We start from the raw sequence: 22548 nt of genomic DNA, 5'->3' as shown, positions 1-22548 counted from the left end.
ATTTAGCTGGACTCTCATTGCCTCTGAGCAGTTTCTTTTGTGTCCCCGGTCAACTTCCTCTCCCCTTTCTTGCCTGAGCTATTCCAAACTTTAATCATTGTCCTTAAGCTCTCTATTGAGAATTCGCTTACTGCTCTTCAAGAAACTTAACTACTACATCACTGTGAAAAAGAATGTAATTAGGTGAAAGTTCAGAGTTCTTTCAGCATTCTTCCCTTTCAATTATATTATTTAATCTGCATCTTTATTCATTCTCAGCTCCTTCCCTCTGGTCTCAGTGAAGGAAGATGTCTTTTCCCTGTCTTCTGCATTATAGTAACTACCTCCTTTCACAGCCAAGATTCTTGAGAGCGGAGTCTGTGTTTCCTTTTTTAGAGCATAATTTTCTTGAGGCCTCAGTCTTTTTTATGACTTTGATCAGTACGGCAGTATGCACCCAGCATATAGTACACAATGTTGAATAAAGGAACTAACAGACTCTTTAAGTTTGTTTCCTCCTCTTTAAGATGAGAACTACAGTAGTCTTTCACAAATTGTGAGGATTAAATGAAATCGTATCAGAAAATGCTTTCTACTAGTGATATCACTAAGACATTTAAAAGAATTTCCCAATGATAAAATCAAAATTTTCAACTATAATTCTGTTTCGTGTAGGGCAGTTATTTTCAAACATTTACAGGGAGCCTGGAGGGTGTCTAGGACCCAGGAGGCCTAGGAAGTGTTAAGTAGAAATCTTCCAGACCTCCCTCTGTGGTCCTTAAGAGCAGCTCCTGTGTTACCATTTGTATGTGGGGTTCTGTAAAAGATTTCATTTTAAGAAATTCTGTTAACCGTTGCTTTAAAATCACTAGTTATTAATGAATCTTTTTTAAAGATAAGGAGAATACTATTTGCTCAACTTGATTACGGTCAATAGGAAATTGAGAACTGATCCTATAGTTGCCTTAACTCCTAATCCAAGTCTGTTGCTACTAGACAGTATTCTGTTTTTTTAAATTCGGTTTTAAAGTTGGAAGTGTTAACTAAGCAAAACTTCCTAATTTGACCTCCATTTAGTACTTGTAATCATTGAGAAAGGAATGGACCCAGATTTACTCTTTAAATAAGAAACGTTACTGCTGAGCAGATGAATAAAACGACTTCAAAGGGGAATTTTTACCTACTTTAAGAAAATACAAGATTTCTTAGCAATACTTTTTTTATAAAAGCAAGCCATCACCGCTAAGAGGAATTCTTTGACATATGTGTTTGTAAGTCATTCTTACCTAGAACAGCTCTTAACTGAGAAACTCTTAGCCTCTTCTGTTTGCCCTGTCCTCTCCAAAGTAATGGTGAAAAATTCCTTTTTCTTTTTCATCTCCAATTCCTTTCCATTTCCGCTAGAGGTTGCCTTATAAGATTAGTAACAACTTGTTGGATGTCTGACTTGTGGTAGGCTGTTTTAGATACTTTGAACTAATTATCTGAAATCCCCAAAACAATTTTAAGTATGATGTTGTTACTCTTGTTTTAAATCTATTTGGGTCTCAGGGAGGACTAGTAAAATATTTATGATATTACATATACAGCTAGAGAAGGGCAGAGTTGGGATTCAAATTCCAGGTATGTCTGACTGAAAAGTTCATGTTGTTTTCATTATACAGAAAATTAATTCTAAGGTTACCTTTTTAATTATTAGCCAGGGGCAGATCTGGGGACCCTGAAGCTTATACAGTGCACTACTCTCTTTACAAAAAGAATCTAACTTTAGGTTCCAGGCGTTGGAAGGAGACTTCGTAAGCTTCCTTTGTAAGCTTAAGTAATGGCTTTGAGTAAATGGACCATTTATTAAAGGAAAAACCTTGGAAATGTGCATTGTTCAGTAACATTTGAATATATAACTTGTTTAAGGGGACCGTAGTGTGTATTGACTTGAATAAAGCAGTCAAAAGCATAACCTGTAAGAAAGGCTTATTATTACTAGTTGACCTATTTATGAGTTAACACTTTGCTACTCTAAATTGTAAGGCTGACTACACACATTAAAAAAAATTGGTTAATAGAAATCTAAGTGTATACTTAGCAAAAAGTGATTCCTTGAAGTTAATAATGTTGAAAATACTTCGATTTTTAATTTTTTGTCGCTTAAGAGTATACTAAAGTGATAGATTAAACAGTAAAATGTATTGGAAATACAAGGATTAAATTCCCTAGTAATAATTTGCTACTTTTGGTGTATGCAAATGAGACATGAAAGCAATATGCTTTTTTGATTAATGCTCTCACTAGCCAAATAATAATTTGCGTGCTCTTATTTACGTTAGTATTTTAATTTTTAAGCACTGAAAGTGACTCCTGTAATCTTTTTGTGGTGCTATAACAAAATCCTGCAGACTGAGTAATTTATAAAGAACAGAAATGTATTTTCTCACACTTGTGGAGGGTGGGAAGTTCAAGATCAAGGTGCTGCAGGTTCTGCTGTCTCATGAGGGCTGCTGTCTGCTTCCAACGTCTTGATGCAGTTTCCTCTCAGAATCCTTTGGTGGGGAGGAATCCTGTATCTGCACAAGGCAGAGGTAGAAAGGCAAAAAGTAAACTCTGTCAGCCTCTTTTATAAGGCCACCTAATCCCATTCACAAGGGTTCTAGCGTTATGAGTTAATCACCTCCTGAAGACCCTACGTTTTTTTTTTTTTTCTGACTCTCACCCAGGCTGGATTGCAGTGGCTTGATCTTGGCTCACTGTAGCCACGCCCTCCAGGGCTTAATGGATTCTTTCACCTCAGCCTTCTGGGTAGCTGGGACAACAGGTACAGGTCAGCAGCTATTTTTTTTCTTTTTCTTTTTGTAGAGACAGGGTTTCACTATGTTGCCCAGGCTAGTCTGGAACTACTGGGCTCAAATGATTCCACGCACTTTGGCTTGCAGAAGTGCTAGGATTACAGGCATGAGCTATTGCACCTGAATTACCGTACCTTTTAATACTGCTAAATTGACGATTAAATTTCAACATGAATTTTGGAGGAGACACAGACATTCGAACCATGGCAGAAACTTTTGAGAGAATCTGTTCTTTCTTGCACAGATGAGGAACAGAGGTCTAGAGAAAGTGGTTTACCAAGGGATACACTCCTGATTTGAATTTATGGAAGAACAATGACCAGAAGCTTGATTTCTGGTTAAAAGCTCTTTCGCTTTAGCAGACTGAAACAAACATGTAGCCATAGTAACTCAGTGTTAACACTGGCCTATTTAATTATAAAATGGTTTCTCAGTATTGAGCACTCTGATGATTTGAGTTGACATGGTACTCTGGAGGGACACTCAGCTTAGGACCCTTGAACTCCTTCATTGCGCTGTGTGATCTTGGATAAGCTCCTTAGCCTCAGTTTCTTCATTGTAAAAGGAGGAGGTTTTACCTTGGGGTTACCTTAGGCTCATTCTAGCTCCAAAAATTTCAGTAAAAGACAATTGTGTTTATACATAAATCTAGGCACCAACTACTAGTGTTTTCCTGTGGCCTTTGAAATATTTTGTGTGATGTTACAAGAATTACCTACTTTTTTAGTCTTAGATTTTTCTTTAAACTATGAATGGTATATTTCAGTGATGATGGTTAAGTTCCAATGTGAAGCAGTGAGAAAGTTAGCTGTGTTCTTGTGTGCATTTTTTTGGTGAGTTGACAGTTGCAGGAAAGTTTTAAACAGACTTATAGCAGATTTTTGTAACAATTTTATGTCATAGATCTTTTGCTGTCATATCTTATTTGATTACAGTTAGAGTCATTCAAAGACGGCAAACTATGGCAGTTCAGTATTTTGTGTGTTTTTTTCCTTTCCCTTTGGGTTATGTGTAATTGATTTAGGTACAGTCAATTTGTCATTGTCTTACAGTTTATAGAGTTTTTATACATTATCATAGAAGAATGTGTAAAGAGTAATTTTATATACGTGACCCATGTATAAATAGTAGTGTTAAATGGTATAAATAGTAGTGTTTTGGATTTCATAGTATATTGGGAAATAACAACAAATTTTATAGTGTTGATTTTAGATATAATCACTCATTTTCTTAATACAGAGGGTCTGTAAGTATGATGTCTGAATTCTAGTTATGATGACTACTGTGTTTTTTGGATAAAATGTGTTTAAGGGAGTCCTGTAACATCTCTTTTTTTATGGGTAAAAATAGCACCAATCGTAGAACAGTGACAAGCTTTTTACCTCAATGAGAGTACTTACATTATTGTATCTTACTTGTTGTGATCATCATCACATTATGAAATGTTATACATACTTTTTTTTTTTTCCATATATGCGAAAGTCATTCACAGATATAGTTGAAAGAGTTGTTAGTACTTTTAGCTCAATTGCTCTGTGACTTAAATGCACTTAAACAGGCTAATCTGGAAGCTTGACCTTGTGTCTTTGAAAAAATTGTTTCAAATTTCCCAGATTCTCAAATTGAGTTTTGGATAGTCTACTCATGTTGAGGACTGAAATGCAAATCATAATTGAACCTTCTATTGAGGATTTAACTTTCTCATTATGAATGTTACTGTTCTGTAATTTAATGATATTAGAGCCCAATTGAATTTTGATCAGGTTGTGATTTCATGGAATTGTCCCATGCTGCTGTGCTTTTCTAATTGATAATCTTTTTTTTTTCTTTTTCCTTGACATCAGCTCTTTTTTTGGCAGCACTCCTCCACTCCCATCTGTTCTCCACTGTAACCAGAGAAACCAGTTAACCAAACATCAGTAGTTTTTACATTCAGTTTTAAGTCACTAATCAAGGCTATATGTCTCTTCTGCATGAGCAAGGAAGAAACAAATAAACATATTTATTGAGCAAGTGCTGTGTGCCAGATGCTTTCGCAGACTTTCTTAATTACCCCACAGTTCACCGTCTCACATTTCTCTGGCCAGGAGCAAATGAGGAAAGTGAGCTTTGAAAGGTTAATTTGTTCAAAGTCTGTTTGAATGTGTCCCGCTGGTCTGTTTTTCTCAAAGCTTGGATCTTTGGCTGTATTTTTGATGGTTGAGGTTGCTTAAGGAATAACTGATGGATAAATGGTATTATTGCAGATGTCATAAGTAATTGTATACTGGTTGGTCATCAAATAAGACTCCTTATCGTTAACTGCAAATGGACTGTATTCAGATCATATTTTTTGAATATTATCTATACACTGTGCTGTGCATTGTAAGGGATACACTAACATAAAGGAAGAGAGACCTTATCTACTCTGAGGTGCTTATAGTTTGGGAGGGAGCTTCCTTATCTGATTTAAAAAATACTGCCATTCCTCAGATACTTGTACCAAAGTTTTTTTTTTTTTTTTTTTTGAGGCTGGAGCTTGAAATTAAGATCAAGTATTTTCGCTTGTTTATTTTTTTCTAGCTGTGTCATTCTGAATTGCCTGGAATTTCAAATTTTCACCCTTTCCCCCACCCACCCTGTTCTAAATTTTTTCTTGTAGAAAATTATTCACAGAGGACTAAAGACTTCTTGTCCTTTGTATGTAGTAGATGTTAAGAATTCACTTCTTTTCATTTTAGTTTTAATTTGTCTCATGATGTAGTTTTCTCTCTTAGTAATCACAGAACCTTCAAGATGTGTAAGTATATAATAGACTGACATGCTTTCAAATTCAGGCATTTCGAAGGTTACAAATCAGAAGTAACGTAAATGAACAGATTTTGCTTTAAAGAAAACAAAGACCGTTACAGACTTATTTTTGTTATTGATACTTTACTGATGAGGAAATTGTAATCCTGGATTGGAGGGAGGTAAGGAGGCAAAGATCGCTTTTAAAAATTAAGTTCTTGACTTGGTTTTTAAAAGTCTCACTAAATTATATGCATTTAAGAATCCTTAATTATATCTTTCGTTTAAAAAAGCTTTTGTTTCTTTTCCTGCTGAATGAATTTACTTTGCTTGCTGATCATTTTGTAACTTGGCCTTCTTGGGGAAGGGTCCTGTGTACATCTAATAATTAGATAGCAAATATTATATGTTTGTATATATAGATGATAAATGTGTGTGCAGTTTATTGTTTTGCTGAAGCATTGGTTGCTAGATCCCTTAGTGTATTTGCAGTTATTGCAACTTAATCAGTTTTATCAATGGGATTAAAGCCCTGCTAAAATAATTTAGAATGTTACTTTAAAAGAATGTCACTACTCTTTAAAAAAACACATTAATACATAAAGCTAGAGCCTTTAAATTTTATTGTTCCTGGAATGAAGTATAGCCTAAAGTTTTTATTGTTAACATACTGATGAGGTGAGAGTTGAACATTTAGTCATTTAAAAAAATTTTCAGTAGCAGTGTTGCTTCTGTGTCAGGGATGGGCAAGTGGAAAGATTAAAGTTCATTAGTAACAACATTATTTTGCCAAGGCTGTTGACGTGTATTTGATGCCAAGACCCCATCATGTGTATGTATTAATTTGCACTTGAAGTCCATTTCATTTGATATGTAGTTTTTGGACTTGTTTGTTTTAGGGAAAGATTGTAGCTTATTGATCCGCTTCTGAAGGGCCTATTTCGTCTGCCATTTTTTTCCCAGTTAATATTTATTAGTAAAATTAATGATTAAGCAGCCTTCTGAGTGAGGCCTTTAGGTGAATGGGAAAAATCTGAAAATATTGCTTGATGTAAAATTTGAAAGTATGTTACTTGTACACTACTTCGGTTAGAAAAATGCTTGATTATTTAAAAATTAGATTAATTGCTGAGGGTAAACACAATCAACCATTTTCCCGTATCATTGTGACTTATAAGTAAAATGTTTGTGTTGTCAAAATTACATTGGTATAACATGAGTAAAGTGTATTTATTCAACAGACATTTGTTTACAACCTTCAATGTGGCATTGAAGAAAAATGCATAATCACTTAAGAAGCTCATAGTCCACTGGAAGAAGATGCATAAACAGATAATTAAGCTATATAGGAGTGTAGTGGTGGTTACAAACTGTTACTAGTAGTTACAGACTATCACCACATTCCCATATAAGCAAAAATACACTACAGTTTATTTAGTGTATAGTTAGGTAAATATAGTTTACACTATAAAATATCATGGAAGATACTGAGAAGGAGTTGTTAACTTTGCTTGAGGAGTTCAGCGAAGGATTCCTGGCGGTTATGACACCTGAGCTGTGTTCAGAAGATATGTAAAGAATCAGATAAAGAAAAGGCAAAGCAAAGGAGGACCAAAAGCAGGGGGGAAAAAAGATATGGGAACTGAAATAAGTGGGGAGGGGCTGTGACAGTGATGGAAATATAGTGAGAAACAGCAAGTTGTATAAGAATTCCCATTGGTTTAATGTTGTTGGGAAATACATGTCAGACAGGTGTGGAGAAGTGAGCCTAAACTAGATCCATGCCTACTATGCTACCATAGAAGGGTTTTGAATAGGGTCAGGGTATGCCTGTGTTTATTTTGATTGTGATTTTGAAGGAGGTAGATTCCATGATGTTGGAGTTCATAGTGTTTGGAAGGCTTTTGCAATGAAGTGTGAAAGTTTTTGGTTTTTTTTTTTTTGAGATGGAGTCTCACTCTGTTGCCCAGGCTGGAGTGCGGTGGTGTGATCTCTGCTCACTGCAAGCCCCACCTCTCCGGTTCACACCATTGTCCTACCTCAGCCTTCCAAGTAGCGAGGACTACAAGGCGCCCATCACCACACCCAGCTAATTTTTTTTTGTATTTTTTAGTGGAGATGGGATTTCACTGTGTTTGCCAGGATGGTCTTGAACTCCTGACCTCATGATCCGCCCACCTCTTCCTCCCAAGGTGCTGGGATTACAGGCGTGAGCTACCGCGCCCGGCCCAGGTGAAAATTTTAAGACAGTAGTAAAGTTGACCCTTGAAAAACATGGGTTTGAACTTTATGGATTCACTTACTGCATGGGTTTTTTCCAATGAATACATTGGAAAACTTTATGGAGATTTGAAAATACTCACAGATGAAATGTGTAGCCTCAAAATAACAACAAAAAACTGTTACGAGGCCGGGCGCGGTGGCTCAAGCCTGTAATCCCAGCACTTTGGGAGGCCGAGACGGGCGGATCACGAGGTCAGGAGTTCGAGACCATCCTGGCTAACACGGTGAAACCCCGTCTCTACTAAAAAATACAAAAAGCTAGCCGGGCGAGGTGGCTGGCGCCTGTAGTCCCAGCTACTCGGGAGGCTGAGGCAGGAGAATGGTGTAAACCCGGGAGGCGGAGCTTGCAGTGAGCTGAGATCCAGCCACTGCACTCCAGCCTGGGCGACAGAGCGAGACTCTGTCTCAAAAAAAAAAAAAAAAAAAACTGTTACGAATGCATACAATGTATGTAGATGCTAGTCTGTGTATCATTTCTAGTCTCTGTATCATTTACGACCGTAAAATATACACAAATCTATTACAAAAAGCTAAAATTTATTAAAATTTAGGCACACACTTACAGATTGTACATGGTGCCATTTGCAGTCAAGAGAAATGTAAACAAGTGTAAAGATGCAGTATTAAACTGTAACTGCATAAAATTAACTGTAGTACATATTGTACTGCTGTAATACATTTTATAGCCACCTCTTACTGCTAACAGGGTAAGCTCAAATGTTGCAAGTATGCACTTAAAATGCCTTGTGGCTAGGTGCAGTGGCTCACACCTGTAATTGGAGCACCTAGGGAGGCGGAGGCAGAAGGATTGCTTGAGCCTAGGAGTTCTATTTATTTATTTATTTATTTTTGAGACAAAGTCTCGCTCTGTCGCCCAGGCTGGAGTGCAGTGGTGCGATCTCGGCTCACTGCAACCTCCCGCTCCTGGGTTCACGCCGTTCTTCTGCCTCTGCCTCCCAAGTAGCTGGGACTGCAGGCGCCTGTCCTCACACCCGGCTAATTTTTTTGTATTTTTAGTAGAGACAGGGTTTCACTGTGTTGGCCAGGATGGTCTCGATCTCCTGACCTCGTGATCTGCCCACCTCGTCCTCCCAAAGTGCTGGGATTACAGGCGTGAGTCACTATGCCCAGCCCAAGCTTAGGAGTTTTAAGACCACCCTGGGCAATAAAACAAGACCCCCAGCTCTACCAAAAAAATTTTAAAAATTAGCCACGCATGGTGGCACACACTGGTAGTCCCAGCTGCTCAGGAGGCTGAGGCGGAAGGATCCCTTGAACCTGGGAGTTTGAGGCTGCAGTGAGCTATGATTGCACTACTGCACTCCAGCCTTGGTGATAAGAGGAAGACCCTGTCTAAAACAGAAAAACATCTTGTGACTAATCATGTTTGTTGAGCAGTTTCTCTTTGTAGTGCAGTAAAAAGTTTTCTTTTGCGGTTTTCACATATTTTTCATTATGTTTAGTGGAATACTGTAAACCTGGAATAACCCGATGGAACCCATTCGACGTGCCCCTAGTGAACCTGGAAGTGCTCCTACAAAGCAGAGAAAAGTCATGACATTACAAGAAATTGTTGGATTGCTTGATGTGCACTAGATTAAGTTCTGCAGTTGTGGTTACCTGCCATTTCTAGGTAAATGAAGCCAGGACCATTGTTAAAAGGAAGTTTGTGAAGCCGTCACTACACCTATGCCAGCTGGTGCAAAAACCTTGTGCTTTTTGCAAAATACTTTTTTTTTTTTTTTTGAGACAGAGCGAGACTCTGTCGCTTGGGCTGAAGTGCAGTGGCGTGATCTCAGCTCACTGCAAGCTCCGCCTTCCGGATTCACTCCATTCTCCTGCCTCAGTCTCCGGAGTAGCTGGGACTACAGGTGCCCGCCACCACGCCCAGCTAATTTTTTTGTATTTCTAGTAGAGACAGGGTTTCACTGTGTTAGCCAGGATGGTCTCAAGCTCCTGACTTCGTGATCTGCCCGCCTCGGCCTCCCAAAGTGCTGGGATTACAGGCGTGAACCACCGCGCCTGGCCTGCAAAATACTGTTTTATCTCATATTGAATATGCAGCTTGTATGTGGGTGCAGGATTGCTGTAAGGAAAGTATACCTAGTGATTCTAATATGAATTGAGAAAAATGAAGTCATTACATGACAAAGTCAAAGGAAGGTGAAGGATCTAAAGCTGGAGGATGTAATGCCAGCAAAGGATGGTTTGATAATTTTAGAAAGAAGTTTGGCTTAAAAAATATCAAGGTAACAGGAGAAGCAGCTTCTGCCGATGAAGAGGCAGCAGACAAGTTCCCAGACACCATCAAGAAAATCATTGAAGAGAAAAGTTATCTGCCTAAACAGGTTTTTGATGTAGACAAGAGGGCCCTATTCTGGAAAAAAGTACCACAAAGGACATTGACTAGTAAGGAAGAGAAGCACATACTAGGGTGTACAAGGCAGGAAAGGATAAGCTAACTCTACTATTTTGTGCAAGTGCAGTCGGGTTTATGATCAGGGCTGACTTTATCTATAAATCTACTAACCTCTGAGCTGTGAAGAGAAAAGATAAATACTAGCTGCCAGTATTCTGGTTGTACAAGAAGGCCTGGACTTCTTTTTCTGGATTGGTTCCATCAGTGCTTTGTCCCTGACGTCAGGAAGTACCTTGTCAGTAAGGGACTGCCTTTTAAGTATTTTTTCTATTGGACAATGCACCTAGCCACGCAGAACCTCATGAGTTCTTCATCACTGAAGGTATTGTATCCTTGACCTTAAATAAAGTGTTTTAAATTCAGCCTATAGATGGGGAAGCTGGGGGGTTAATACATACCTTTAAGGCTCATTAAACACAGTAGTAGTAATCTATGGAAAAGATTGTCATTGCTATGGAAGAGAACCTCAGTAGAGGGAACGTGATGAAAGTCTGGAAGGGTTACACCATTGAAGATGCCATCATTGTTGAAAAGCCATGAAAGCCATCTAGCCCGAAATGATACATTCTTGCTAGAGAAAACTGTGTCCGGATGTACATGACTTCGCAAGATTTATGACAGAGCCAGTCAGAATCCTGAAAGACAGTGTGGCTGTGGTAAAGTGGGGAGTGGAGGGTTTCAGGATATGGATCTTGAAAAAATTCAAGAGCTAATGGACATCACACCAGAAGAATCAACAGAAGATGTCTTGATGGAGATGAGTGCTTCTGAAACAGTGACAGATAATGAGGAAAATGTAGAAGAAGCAGTGCCAAAAACCAAATTGACATTAGAGAATCTGACAGGAGGTTTCTGATACTCAAGAATGCTTTGACTTTTATGACATGAACCCTTCTATGATGGTGGGCACTGAAATTTAAAAAGTGGCACAAGGATTGGGACCAGACAGAAACATTTTTAGAAGAATGAAAAAGCAGAAAAGTTAGACAAATTACAATGTGTTTTTGTAAAGTTACAGAGCATGGCTGCCTCTCCTGCCTCCCCTTCTACCTCTACTCCTCTATCTCTTGTGCCTCTGCCACCCTTAAGACAGCAGGACCAACTACTTCTCTTCCTCCTACACCTCAGCTTACTGAATGTGAAGACCAGAAGGATGGGGACCTTTATGGCAATCCACTTCCACTTACTGAATACCAAATACATTTTCTTTTTCTTAAAATGTTCTTAATTTTCTCTCTGTTACAATGTTATTAATATTTTTTTTCTTTATTCTTAGAATACAGTGTGTAATATATGTAACATACAAAACAGGTGTTAATAGACTGTTTATATTATTGGTAAAGCTTTGGGTCGACAGTAGACTATTAGTAATTGGGGGACTTAAAAGTTACACACAGTATTTTGACTGCACAGGAGTTCAGTTTTTCCTAACCCCCACATGGTTCAGTGGTCAGCTGTATTCGGGATGAAAAAATGGGAACATATTTGAGAAATATCTTGGGCTTAATGTCAGTAGTACTTGATGATTGAATAAGAAGGAGATGAGAGATAAGAAAAAATAGAAGACTTCTGCTTCTAGCTTGTATAATTAGGTAGTTTGTATTGCCACAACTGAATTAGAGATTACAGGGCAGGTTTGAATGGTGAGTTCACCAGGGATTTTTGATGTGTTGAGTTTGATCTGTGTCTGGAGCATTTGGTTGGAGATGAGCATTTGGTTGGTGGTTGAAACGAGAGTTTTAGACGTTAGGGGGAAGATCTGGGCAGGCAGTATAGATTTGGGAGTCATTAATGTAAATACCAGTACAGAAGTCCCCCCCATCCACAGGGAATCTGTTTATTGCAAGATCCCCAGTGGATACCTGAAGCCCTATAGCCCTGAGCCCTGTATGTACTGTTTTTCCCTATGACATTTAATTTACAATTTAGAAATAATAAGAGATTAGCAACAACAATAATAAAGTAGAACAATTATAACTATATTGTAAAAAACAACATGAATGCCGTCTCTCAAAATATCTTGTACTGTACTTAACCCTTGTGATGGTATGAGATGATACACTGCCTGTGTGATGAGATGAAGTAAGGTGAATGATTGTGGCCATACTTTTGTAGTTTTGAGTTGCGACAGCGAAACTAGTGCACATTATTTTTCCTTCTCCACAGTTTCATGGTTAGAAGATGTGTTCTTTTTTTTTTTTTCCCCTGAGACAGAGTCTTCCTCTGTTGCCCAGGCTGGAGTACAGTGCCACAATGTCAGCTCAGTTCAACCTCCACCTCCTGTGTTCAAGTGATTCTTGTGCCCTAGCGTCCCAGGTAGCTGGGATTACAGGTGTGTGCCACCAAACCCATCTGATTTTTGCATTTTTAGTAGAGATGGGAGTTTCATCGTGTTGGCCAGGCTGGTCTTAAACTTGTGGCCTCAAGTGAACTGTCCGCCTGGGCCTCCCATAGTGCTGGGATTACAGGCGTGAGCCACCATCCTGGCCAGAAGATTTGTTCTTAACATAGATCTTAGCAATCTCAGCTTACCTTTTTTTTTTTCCTTATTAAGTAGAGAACTTTCACCTTTTCACTTGGAGGAAGCACTTTATTGCTTCTCTTTGGCATTTCTGAATTGTCAGCATCACTACTCTTGTGGTTTGGGGACAGTATTAAGTAAGATAAACATTGCCTGTACGTAAGCATTGTGATTTTGATCTGATAAACCAGATGGCTGTTAAGTTACCAAGTTTTTAACAGGTGTGTAACATAGTGTAGAAATGCTGGACAAAGATATAATTCAGGATTCACATCCTGAGTGGGATGGCATGAGATTTCATGATACTACATAAAACGGCATGCAATTTAAAGTTTATGAATTGATATTTCTGGAATTTTTCATTTAATATTTTCAGGCAGTGGTTGATTGCAAGTAACTTAAACCAAGGAAGGTGAAACTGTAGATAAGAGGACTATTATAGTTTATCTTCTTTAAGAAACGGACAAACTTTGGAAATCTGATAAAAATTAGGGACCTACTCTCCAGAAAAGTGAACTCACAGTATACTTGGAAAGTTTTGTTGTTTTAGGAACCTCTGGAATCCCTTGCAGTCAATCTGGAGTCTCTTAAGTTTTAGAACCCTACATGTACGGCTAATAGATGTAACCATGACAACGAATGAAAATACATAGGGACCCAGTAGAGAGTGAAAAGAGCCAAGGACAGAGTTCTGAGGATGAAAGTGATTTAAATGGCTCTGGAAAAGTAGTATATAAGAGATGTAGGGGAATAATGTTTTCTAAAAGAAAGCTACATTATACTGAAGTGCATTTATCATAGTGGTACTTTTAAGGTGCCTTTGTTTTAGTGCATATCTGTATATTTGCTAAGCTTGAAAAAGCTGTATTTCTTTCTGACATTTATTTGATGACTGTTGATGAAAGTTCAAGAGATTCTATCATTGGGCACTTTCCTTAATTGATGTATGAGAGATTATACTGTGCCCTGGCTGCATTAAATCTACTGACATTCTCATTTAATCTTCATGACAGCCCTTTGAGATAGATACTGTTATTGAACCCAGGACTTAATTTTCTCAAGGTCACTTGGCTTGTGAGTAACAAAGCTGTGGCACAAACCTAAGCCTGACAGCAAAACCTATGTTCTCTACCAATATACTGTTTACCAAGATAATCAGTAACTCATACTGTGATGTTACTTTACCATATCAGCACAATGGAATGTGACATTAGTCCACTGATACGGACTAGGTTTGGGGATATATAAGCTCTAATCCCAGCTCTGTGATTTTAGGTAAGTCATTTAATCTCTCTGGGTCTATTTTTGTTGTTTTTTTTTTTTTCTGTTTTTGAGACAAAGCCTTGCTCTGTTGCCCAGGCTAGAGTGGGCTGGCACGATCTCAGCTTACTTCAGCCTCCACCTCCCGGGTTTAACCAATTTTCCTGCCTGTAACTGGGATTACAGGCATGCACCACCACATCCGGCTGTTTGTATTTTTAGTAGGGATGGAATTTCACCATGTTGGCTATGCTGGTATCGAACTCCCAACCTCAAGTAATCTGTCCACCTTGGCCTCCCAAAGTGCTGGGATTACAGGCGGGAGCCACTGTGCCTGGCTCTTCTTCTCGTTTGTTAGAAAAATTTTTAACCTTAGCTAGCTATCACCAGAAGAACATTTTTTCCTGTAGCCCCATCTCTTATCTATCAATAAGGCATGAATTAAAAAAAAAAAAAACTGCATACAACCTTGTGTAGTAAAACAACTCTTGACGTATATATGTGAAAATAGTCATGTTATAATAATGTGAGAGTACTTGTACAATGTTTGAGGCCTCTTGGTTTATAGTTTTAAAATTCTTCAGCTTCTATTGGAAAAATTTAGTAATTTACTCTGGGTAGAGACCTTTTCATACTTTTTCTGGCTTTCAGGGGATTTTAGGTTATAGAGCCTGAAAAGATCATTTGATGTTTTGCTCAGCTATTAGCAGTGTAGGTATCTTTGAGGCTTATAGTTGACATTAACTTTGTTCTTTTTTGAAATTGTTCTGAGTATTTTGTTTTATCTATTTGTTACTCAATGTCAAGGGGTAGTGTCTTAGTTTGCTTTATTAGAACCTCAGCATATGCAGTCAACAAACTAAAACCACATTGCACATACGTAGCTATGGTATTTGAGGCCATCATTATTACATGGCTTTGAATCTTGTGTTTGTGAATAGCCACATCTGTGCATGTTAATATGGATGACATCCTGTCTGTCAGGATATCTGATTAAAAATAGGTAGCAGTATAGGTGTAGGGGTAAATTCTTTTACAGTCATTTGACATAAGTCTGTGACAGACTTAGGTCTTGCATAGGATTTCGGTGAAAGAAAAGAAATTGTTCTGTTAAAGTTCCTTCTTAAGCTCTCCAGAAAAGATTAGAATAACAAGACTCAGTTTGAGTCATTTGCTTAAGGATCCTCTAGATTGAGAGTTGAGCTGGTATTTTACTGCCAGGGTGACTAAAATAACTATTTTGTCTACTCCTTCCTCTTTTCACATTCATACACATCAGACATGACTTGGAGAGTATTCCACTAACTCAGTAATTTTTATCCAGTTCAGATCAGAAGTATGTGTGAAGCTGATCAATGTTGCTTAGGTTGTAAATGGAGAACTTGGAGATTTTATGTGGCATTTACAGAGGGGTCGTTAGTCAGATATTAGCAGAAAATCAGTCACCAAGTATGAACACTTGTTATGTGCCAGATACTGTTTTAGAGGCTGAGGAATTTGGCAGTGAAAAAAAGATCCCTGCCTTCATGAAGCTGACATTTGGTTGTAGAGAGGGAGACTAGGAAAATAATGAAGAATATGGGTTGGAGTTGGGGATCAGTAGTGAGGTGAGGCTGTTACTGTAAAGAAGGTGGGCATTTAAAACTTCACTGTAAGATGACAGTTGAGTAGAGGTTTGAGCCATGCAGGAATCGAGGGAAGAACATTTCAGACAGAAAGCAGAGCAAATACAAAGACACTGAAATGAGCTTGTTTGATATGTGCCAGGGAGTGCATGGAGCAGAGTGAGCAAAGGGGAAAAATGGATGAAGTTGAGAGATTATCAGATTGAATAAAGCTTATAGAACATTGTAAGGACTTTGACTTTAACTCCAAAGGAAATGAGAAATCATTTGAGGATTTTTTGAGCAAATGAATGATGTGATTTGATTTATGCTTATAGAAGGTCACCCTGGTTTGCCTGATGATAGTAGGCCAAGAGTGGAGATGGAGACCAGTTGGAGGTGATGGTGGTTTGACCAGGATAGTAGCAGTGGAAGTGGTGAGAAAGAGTTGAATTCTGGGGATACATTTTGAGGTTAGAGACAACAGAATTTTCTGTTGGATTAGTAGTGGGATCAGAGAGTAGTTGATGATCACAAGCTTTTTGGCCGGAGCAGCTGGAAGGATGGAGTAGACGTTTGTTCAGTTGGAAAACACTTCAGGGGAAACCAACTGAGAGAAAAGATTAGGAGTTCTGTTTCAGACTTGGTAAGTTTGAGATGCCTACTAGGCATTCAGATGGAAACATTGAGTAGGTAGCTGGATATATGACTCTGGCATGTGACAGAGGGGGCTAAACAGAATGTATCAATTTTGAGATTGATTTAAAACCATGAGAATAGATGACATCAACTCCACCTAGAAACTGAGTGTGGCTAAAAAGAAAAAAAAAAAAAAAAGAAACTGAGTGTGGCTAGATAAGGAATCGAGAACTTGAGCTTTAGGATTGGAGGTTTAGGTGATAATTAAGAGCCAGTAAAACAGATGAACAAATAGGAGACAGAAATAGAAGAAACACAAGAGATTGTAGTGCTTGGAAGGTAAGTGAGGAATTTGTTTCTTTTTTTTTTCATCTTTTTTGATACAGGGCCTTGCTCTGTCATCCAGGCTGGTGTGTAGTGGCGCAATCTTCACTCACTGCAGCCTCAACCTCCCGGGCTCAAGCAGTCCTCCTGCCTCAGCCCCACTAAGGAGCTGGCACTACAGGTGCACGCCACCATGCCTGACTAATTTTTGTACTTTTAGTAGAGACGGGGTTTTGCCATATTGCCCAACCTGATCTTGAACCCCTGGTTTCAAGTTCTCCCGCTTCAACTTCCCAAAGTGCTGAGGTTACTGGTGTGAGGCATCTGGCCTTGCCAAATTTGTTTCAAGTATTAGAAGTGATCAGCTCTTTCAAATGCTGCTGGATAGGTCAAGTAAGAGAAGAACTGAGACTTTGACCATTAGATTTTAGCAATATAGAAGTCACTGGTGGCCTTCTCAAGAGCCGTTTCAGTGAAATGGTAGAGATGAAAGCCCTATTGGAGTAGATTCAAGATAAAATGGAAAGATGGAACTTGGAGACAGTGTATGTAGAATCTCCCCTGCTCATTGCCTGTGGTTTTGCCATAAATGAAAAGAGAGATTAGATGGTGCTGAAGGAATATATGGGTTTGTGCAGATTTGTTTTTGACATAGGAAACTGACCATTTTTTTATCTTTTTCTTTTTTTTTTGAGACGCGATCTTGCTTTGTCACCCAGGCTGGAGTGCAGTGGTGTGATCTTGGATCCCTGCAACCTCTGCCTCCGGGCTCAAGTGATTCTCCTACCTCAGCCTCCTAGGTAGCTAGGACTATAGGCATGCACCACCACGCTCAGCTAATACTTAAAAATTTTTTTTGTAGAGACAGGGTCTCACTATATTGCCTAGGCTGGTCTCAAACTCCTAGGCTCAAGTGATCCTTCCACCTCAGTCTCCTGGAATACTAGAATTACAGGCATGAGCCGGTCCACGTGGTAAAACTGACAGTTTTCAGTGTGAATGGAGATTGTCTACCAGAGGAAAAATTTTGATGGTGCTGAGATGAGTGATTACTAAAGGGAGACCTTTTCAATAGGTGGTTTGGCATAGAACTAGAGATTTACTTGTCAAATTTCATTCTGTGTAATATTGCCTTGAGTTCTTGTTAAAATGTGGAGTCTGTTTCTGTAGGTCTGGAGTAAGGCCTGAAATTCTGCAATTCTTACAAGCTCCTACGTGTTGCTTATGTGTCTGGTCCTTACGCTGTACTTCGAGTACAATAACTTGGCACTTTGAGCTCAAGAACCTAGCAGGTTTTATTGGCATAAAATCAGATTGGTTGGTGTGTGAATATGATTGGACTTTGTATAGTGTCTTATCAGGTTGTTTTTACTTTCTCAGTGGAATAGGAAGCAGTCATAATCATAGAGTGAGGATGGAGGATATGGTATAAAATCATCTAGAAGAGTAGAGTCAGTAGACTGACTAGTGGAATTGTGAGGTTGCATGAAGGCTGCACTTTATAACGTTAGTGGTTATGAATTTAAACTCACATGGACCAAAAATATGGGCGTATATTATTCTTCATTTTCTTTCAGCTATACGGATATATGTCAGTAGTATGTGGGCTGTTGGGATTTAACTTGGCAAGTATTTTGGTGGGAGAGAGAGAAGGGATAAGTGACTTACAGGTGTATAAATCATTATGATTTTATTTAAAGTGAAGAGTTCTGCTCCAGGTAAGATTGGAGGGAGGTCTTAAAAGATTTGAAATTGCTTCAACAGATCTAGAAACTATTTTTAAATGTATCCCTTTTTTCCCCCCTGTTAAAACAGGTTGTTAATGTTCTTGTGTGTCATACATTTATAATCATATCTATATAATAAAATATTTACTATATATGGACAAATATAGAAAGACTTTCAACCATTGGTTTTTTTTTTTTTTTTTTTTTTGTCTCTTCTCTCTCTTGGATATTACAGATGACCATGGATGAAAAATATGTAAACAGCATTTGGGACCTTCTGAAAAATGCAATTCAAGAAATCCAGCGTAAGAATAACAGTGGTCTTAGTTTTGAGGAGCTCTATAGAAATGCATATACAATGGTTTTGCATAAACATGGAGAAAAGCTCTACACTGGACTAAGAGAAGTTGTTACCGAACATCTCATAAATAAGGTATCAAACTTTAAAGGACTATTGCTAATACTATATTGAATGTAGAAAATCCTTTATACCATATTGCACTTTGACTGGAAGTATTCTTTTTAAAGGCACCAGAAGCCTATAGAAATTACTAATTCGTGACTATTATAAGCACTCATGAAAAATTTATAAATCAGCTAAATGGAAAATTTTGATAATTGAGAAATGAAGTTTGTGAGCTATAATAAATGCGTTGTATAAATCATAATGAAGCAAACTCAGTACACAAATGTTTATTAATATGTTAATTACAAGGAATTTTTCCTTAAAATGATTTAATCAGCCCATTTTTACTTTCTCGTTTTTCTATATATTTGAACACAATAAAACTACGTTGTTTAAAAGTATTTCTAAGACAGTTCACTAAAATTGACTTTATTTTAACTGAGTTCTGTGGTACATGTGAATTTTTTTAAAAGATAAATTATTGGTGGGCTGTTCACATTATTACAAATGGTTCTCTGATTTCAGAATGATGTATTTTTTTTAGAACAAATGTTTTTATAGAGCAAACTCTTCCATTGCATGTAAAATGTAATTTCATTTAGAAAATAACTTCCGTTACAATGCCTTGCTTTAAGATTGTCAAGTAAAATGTAAAATACCACACAGACTGATAAAAACTTCTCATAGTCTTTATGTGGTATTGGGGTATTTATTTTTTTAATTTTATTTTGAAAAAAAGTTTTATGAATAGCACGATGTGAACTCTTGTGTACCCTCACCTAGATTCACCAGTTGTTTACATTTTGCTACATTTTTTTGCCAGTTTTTCTATTGATATGTGTTATGATTACTGTTATCATTATTATTGCTGAACCATTAGAGAATAAGTTTTAGATTTCATCTACCCTAAAAGACTTTGCAACATTTCTTTTAAGAATAAGGAAATTATCTTACTTAACCAAAGAACAATGATCAAAATCAGGCAGTTTGACAATATAATACTGTTGCCTAATACATTCCTTATTCAGATTTCACCAATTGTCCTGTATAGCAGTGATTTCCTTTATAGCAATTTGTTTTCTGATCCAGGATCCAGTCCAGGATCTCATGTTCAATTCCTCAGCCTTTCTTTGTCTTTCAGCACATTGACATATTTGAAGAGTATAGGTCAGTTGTTTTGTAGATTATCCCTCAGTTTTTGGTGTGTCTGATTGTTTCCTCATGACTAGTTTCAGGTTATGCATTTTTGGCAGGAATAATACGTAAGTGATGTTGTGTCCTCAGTGCATCACATCAGGAGGCACTTGATGTCAGTTTATCCCATTATTGGTGATGTTAACTTTGATCATTGGTGTCCGCCAGATTTCTCCACTGTGAAGGTACCTTTTTTCCCTTTGTAATTCATAAGTAATCTGTTCAGATATATTTTGACACTGTATGAATATCCTGTTCCCTAGAAACTTTCATGTGATGGTTTTGGCGTCCATTGATGATTCTTGCATGAATCATTATTACTATGGTGGTTCCAAAACAGTAGTTTTCTATTTCTACTCTTTCTTCTGTAATTTCTTTCTCTTAAAGGGAATTACATGAGCCATGCAGTTAGTATCTTATGAAGCAAGGTGATTGTTCTTCACACAATTAGCAGTTTTTTATTAAGTGCCTATTAATAAGCACAGCTTTCAGTGATAATATAGTGGATGCAAAGAGATACGATACTGTCCTTTCCTGGGGTTTTTATTGTGATGTGAGAGATGGATGATACACACATTTAGATAACCGTATGAGGCATTATATAATTAAGTGGCACGTGAGTTGCATAGGCAATAAAGGGCTTAAGAATTCAAACAAAGGAGAGGTTGCCCTGGGCTGTAAGATTTTATGGGGAAGGATGAAATTGAGTTGAGCCTTGAAAAATATTTGGGATATATATGAACAGTGTGGTGGAAGGCATTCCAGGATGGCAGATGTTGTGAAATTATATAGAGATGAACTGGTTGGTTAAACTTAGGTGGTAAGTAGAGTTTGACTGAAGCATATAATAATTATGGGGATTAGTAGATTGTAGTGTTACAAAGATGGTTTGGGAACAGATTGTAGAAAAATTTGGGTGCCAGGCTAAAGAATGTGGACTAAACTGTAGACAGTTATTGGAGGTTTTTAAGTGGGTGATAATGTGACAGAATATTTGAAGATGTGATTTCAAGTGGGTGATTATGTGGCAGAATATTATGAGGATGCTTTAAATGTAAAATTGAGAGGAGGTTTATAAAATCAGGAGAAGACCTGGAAAGATCTGGGTAAAGTGATAGGCTAGAAATGAATGGATGATGTCAGAAATTCTAAACTAAGTCTAGACAAAGCTTGCTTACTCGGAGAATTACAGTGCCACCAAGAGAATTATAATGCCACCAATAGCAAATACTATGAAGCAATAGTGGGAAACTGACTTGAAATGGATAGAGAATATGATAAGTTTTGTTTAGATTACACTGAAAATATAATATATTCTCACTTGGAAGATACCTTATAAATCATTTTGCATGTGAGGAAAATTGAGTGTGAGATCATAGTAAGATGCCCAAGTATAGATATCATATGTTTGGAGACACATAGATTTAGAGCTTGGGCAGGAACTCAAAATTAGATGTGGAGATTTGGCATTTGGTAACATATACTGAGGAACAAGTGTTGGAGTTCAGAAAACAAAGAGCCCAGAGCCAAAGGATGAATCTTAGGAGCAAACTATAGTAAGTAGGTGTGGGAAATGGAAAAAAACAATTTAAGAAATTTGACATCCAAAGAAGGACAAGTAGAAGAGTTTTGTTTAAAGCTGCTGAAGGAGAGAAGATTGGAACAGTCCAGTTATTGGATATAGAGAGTATGGGATTAAGAACAATGGAAAAGAAGTAAACTTAGAAGAGGGACATGTTCTCATTTGCCGGAGGTTCTATAGGGAATGATAATGAACACAGTTAACTTTTATTTAGCATTTACTGTGTGCTAGGCCCAGTTCTAGTGCTTTTACATGTTTTAACTTAGCTAACAGTCACAGCCCAATGTTGCAGATACTACTATTATGTCTGAAAACAAATGAAGAAACTGAGGCATAGGTAATTGGTCATTTGTCCAGATCCATGTAACTATTAAGCGACCTAGCTGGAACTAAATTCAGGCAATGTGGCTTTAGTCTGAGCCCTTGAATTCTCTGTAGATCTGCTCCTAAGGTAGAATGATCAAGTTGGAGTATGCTGAAATTCAGTGAAAGGGGCTTCAAGTTAACTGACTTACTGTCTGTAAAGCTCTAGTCCTTTAAATTTTAGGAATCCTTTAAATTTACTTATATGTACAATAATGGAGTTGGAAATAATATCCCTGAGATTCTTTATTTCTAAAATTACTTTGAATCTAGTAAACCATCCATTTTCTGAAAATGAGACGAAGAGACTTGGAGTAGCCTTTGTAAGGGATGTACTAAGGAATTGACAAGTGAAGAAAAAGATAGCTTAGTAGGAGTTGGCCTGTGTGCAGTGTCAGTTTTTTTTAAAGCTTGGGCATAGATGCAGACGAAAACATCAGTAGTTGTGTGTTAGGGTTGAGAAGTGGCTCATCCAGAAAGTGAGAACAGAGAAGGCCAGAGTGTGAGATCAGTGTTAAGGTGACCAAGTTTTGGGCTCAAATATGGTCAGTTGGATGTTGAAGATACGGTCCAGTAGATATTGAAGTTATGTTAGCAGTCACTCCATGAGAACTCTGAGTTTTAGTGTATTATAAGTT

At 37.7% G+C, this 22548-nt stretch overlaps 1 protein-coding gene across 3 annotated transcripts in view; it reads left to right on the top strand.

The window, feature by feature from the left end:
* Window positions 1–5456: 5456 nt before the first annotated feature.
* Window positions 5457–22548, top strand: part of CUL3 (cullin 3) — a 93365-nt gene continuing 76273 nt past the window's right edge. Inside the window, exons 1-2 of one of the 3 annotated variants that reach the window (XM_011951919.1) lie at window positions 5457–5598; window positions 18601–18798. In XM_011951919.1, coding sequence (XP_011807309.1) covers window positions 18601–18798 — 198 coding nt within the window. In that variant the 5' untranslated portion in view covers window positions 5457–5598. Of the gene's footprint in view, window positions 5599–13459; window positions 14087–18600; window positions 18799–22548 lie in introns of those variants that run through there. The other 2 variants (XM_011951920.1, XM_011951918.1) reach the window with 2 other exon arrangements.

Source organism: Colobus angolensis, unplaced genomic scaffold (assembly GCF_000951035.1).
Source record: "Colobus angolensis palliatus isolate OR3802 unplaced genomic scaffold, Cang.pa_1.0 Scaffold33, whole genome shotgun sequence".
Lineage (NCBI taxonomy): Eukaryota > Metazoa > Chordata > Mammalia > Primates > Cercopithecidae > Colobus > Colobus angolensis.
This window is presented reverse-complemented; position numbering and strand designations above follow the sequence as displayed.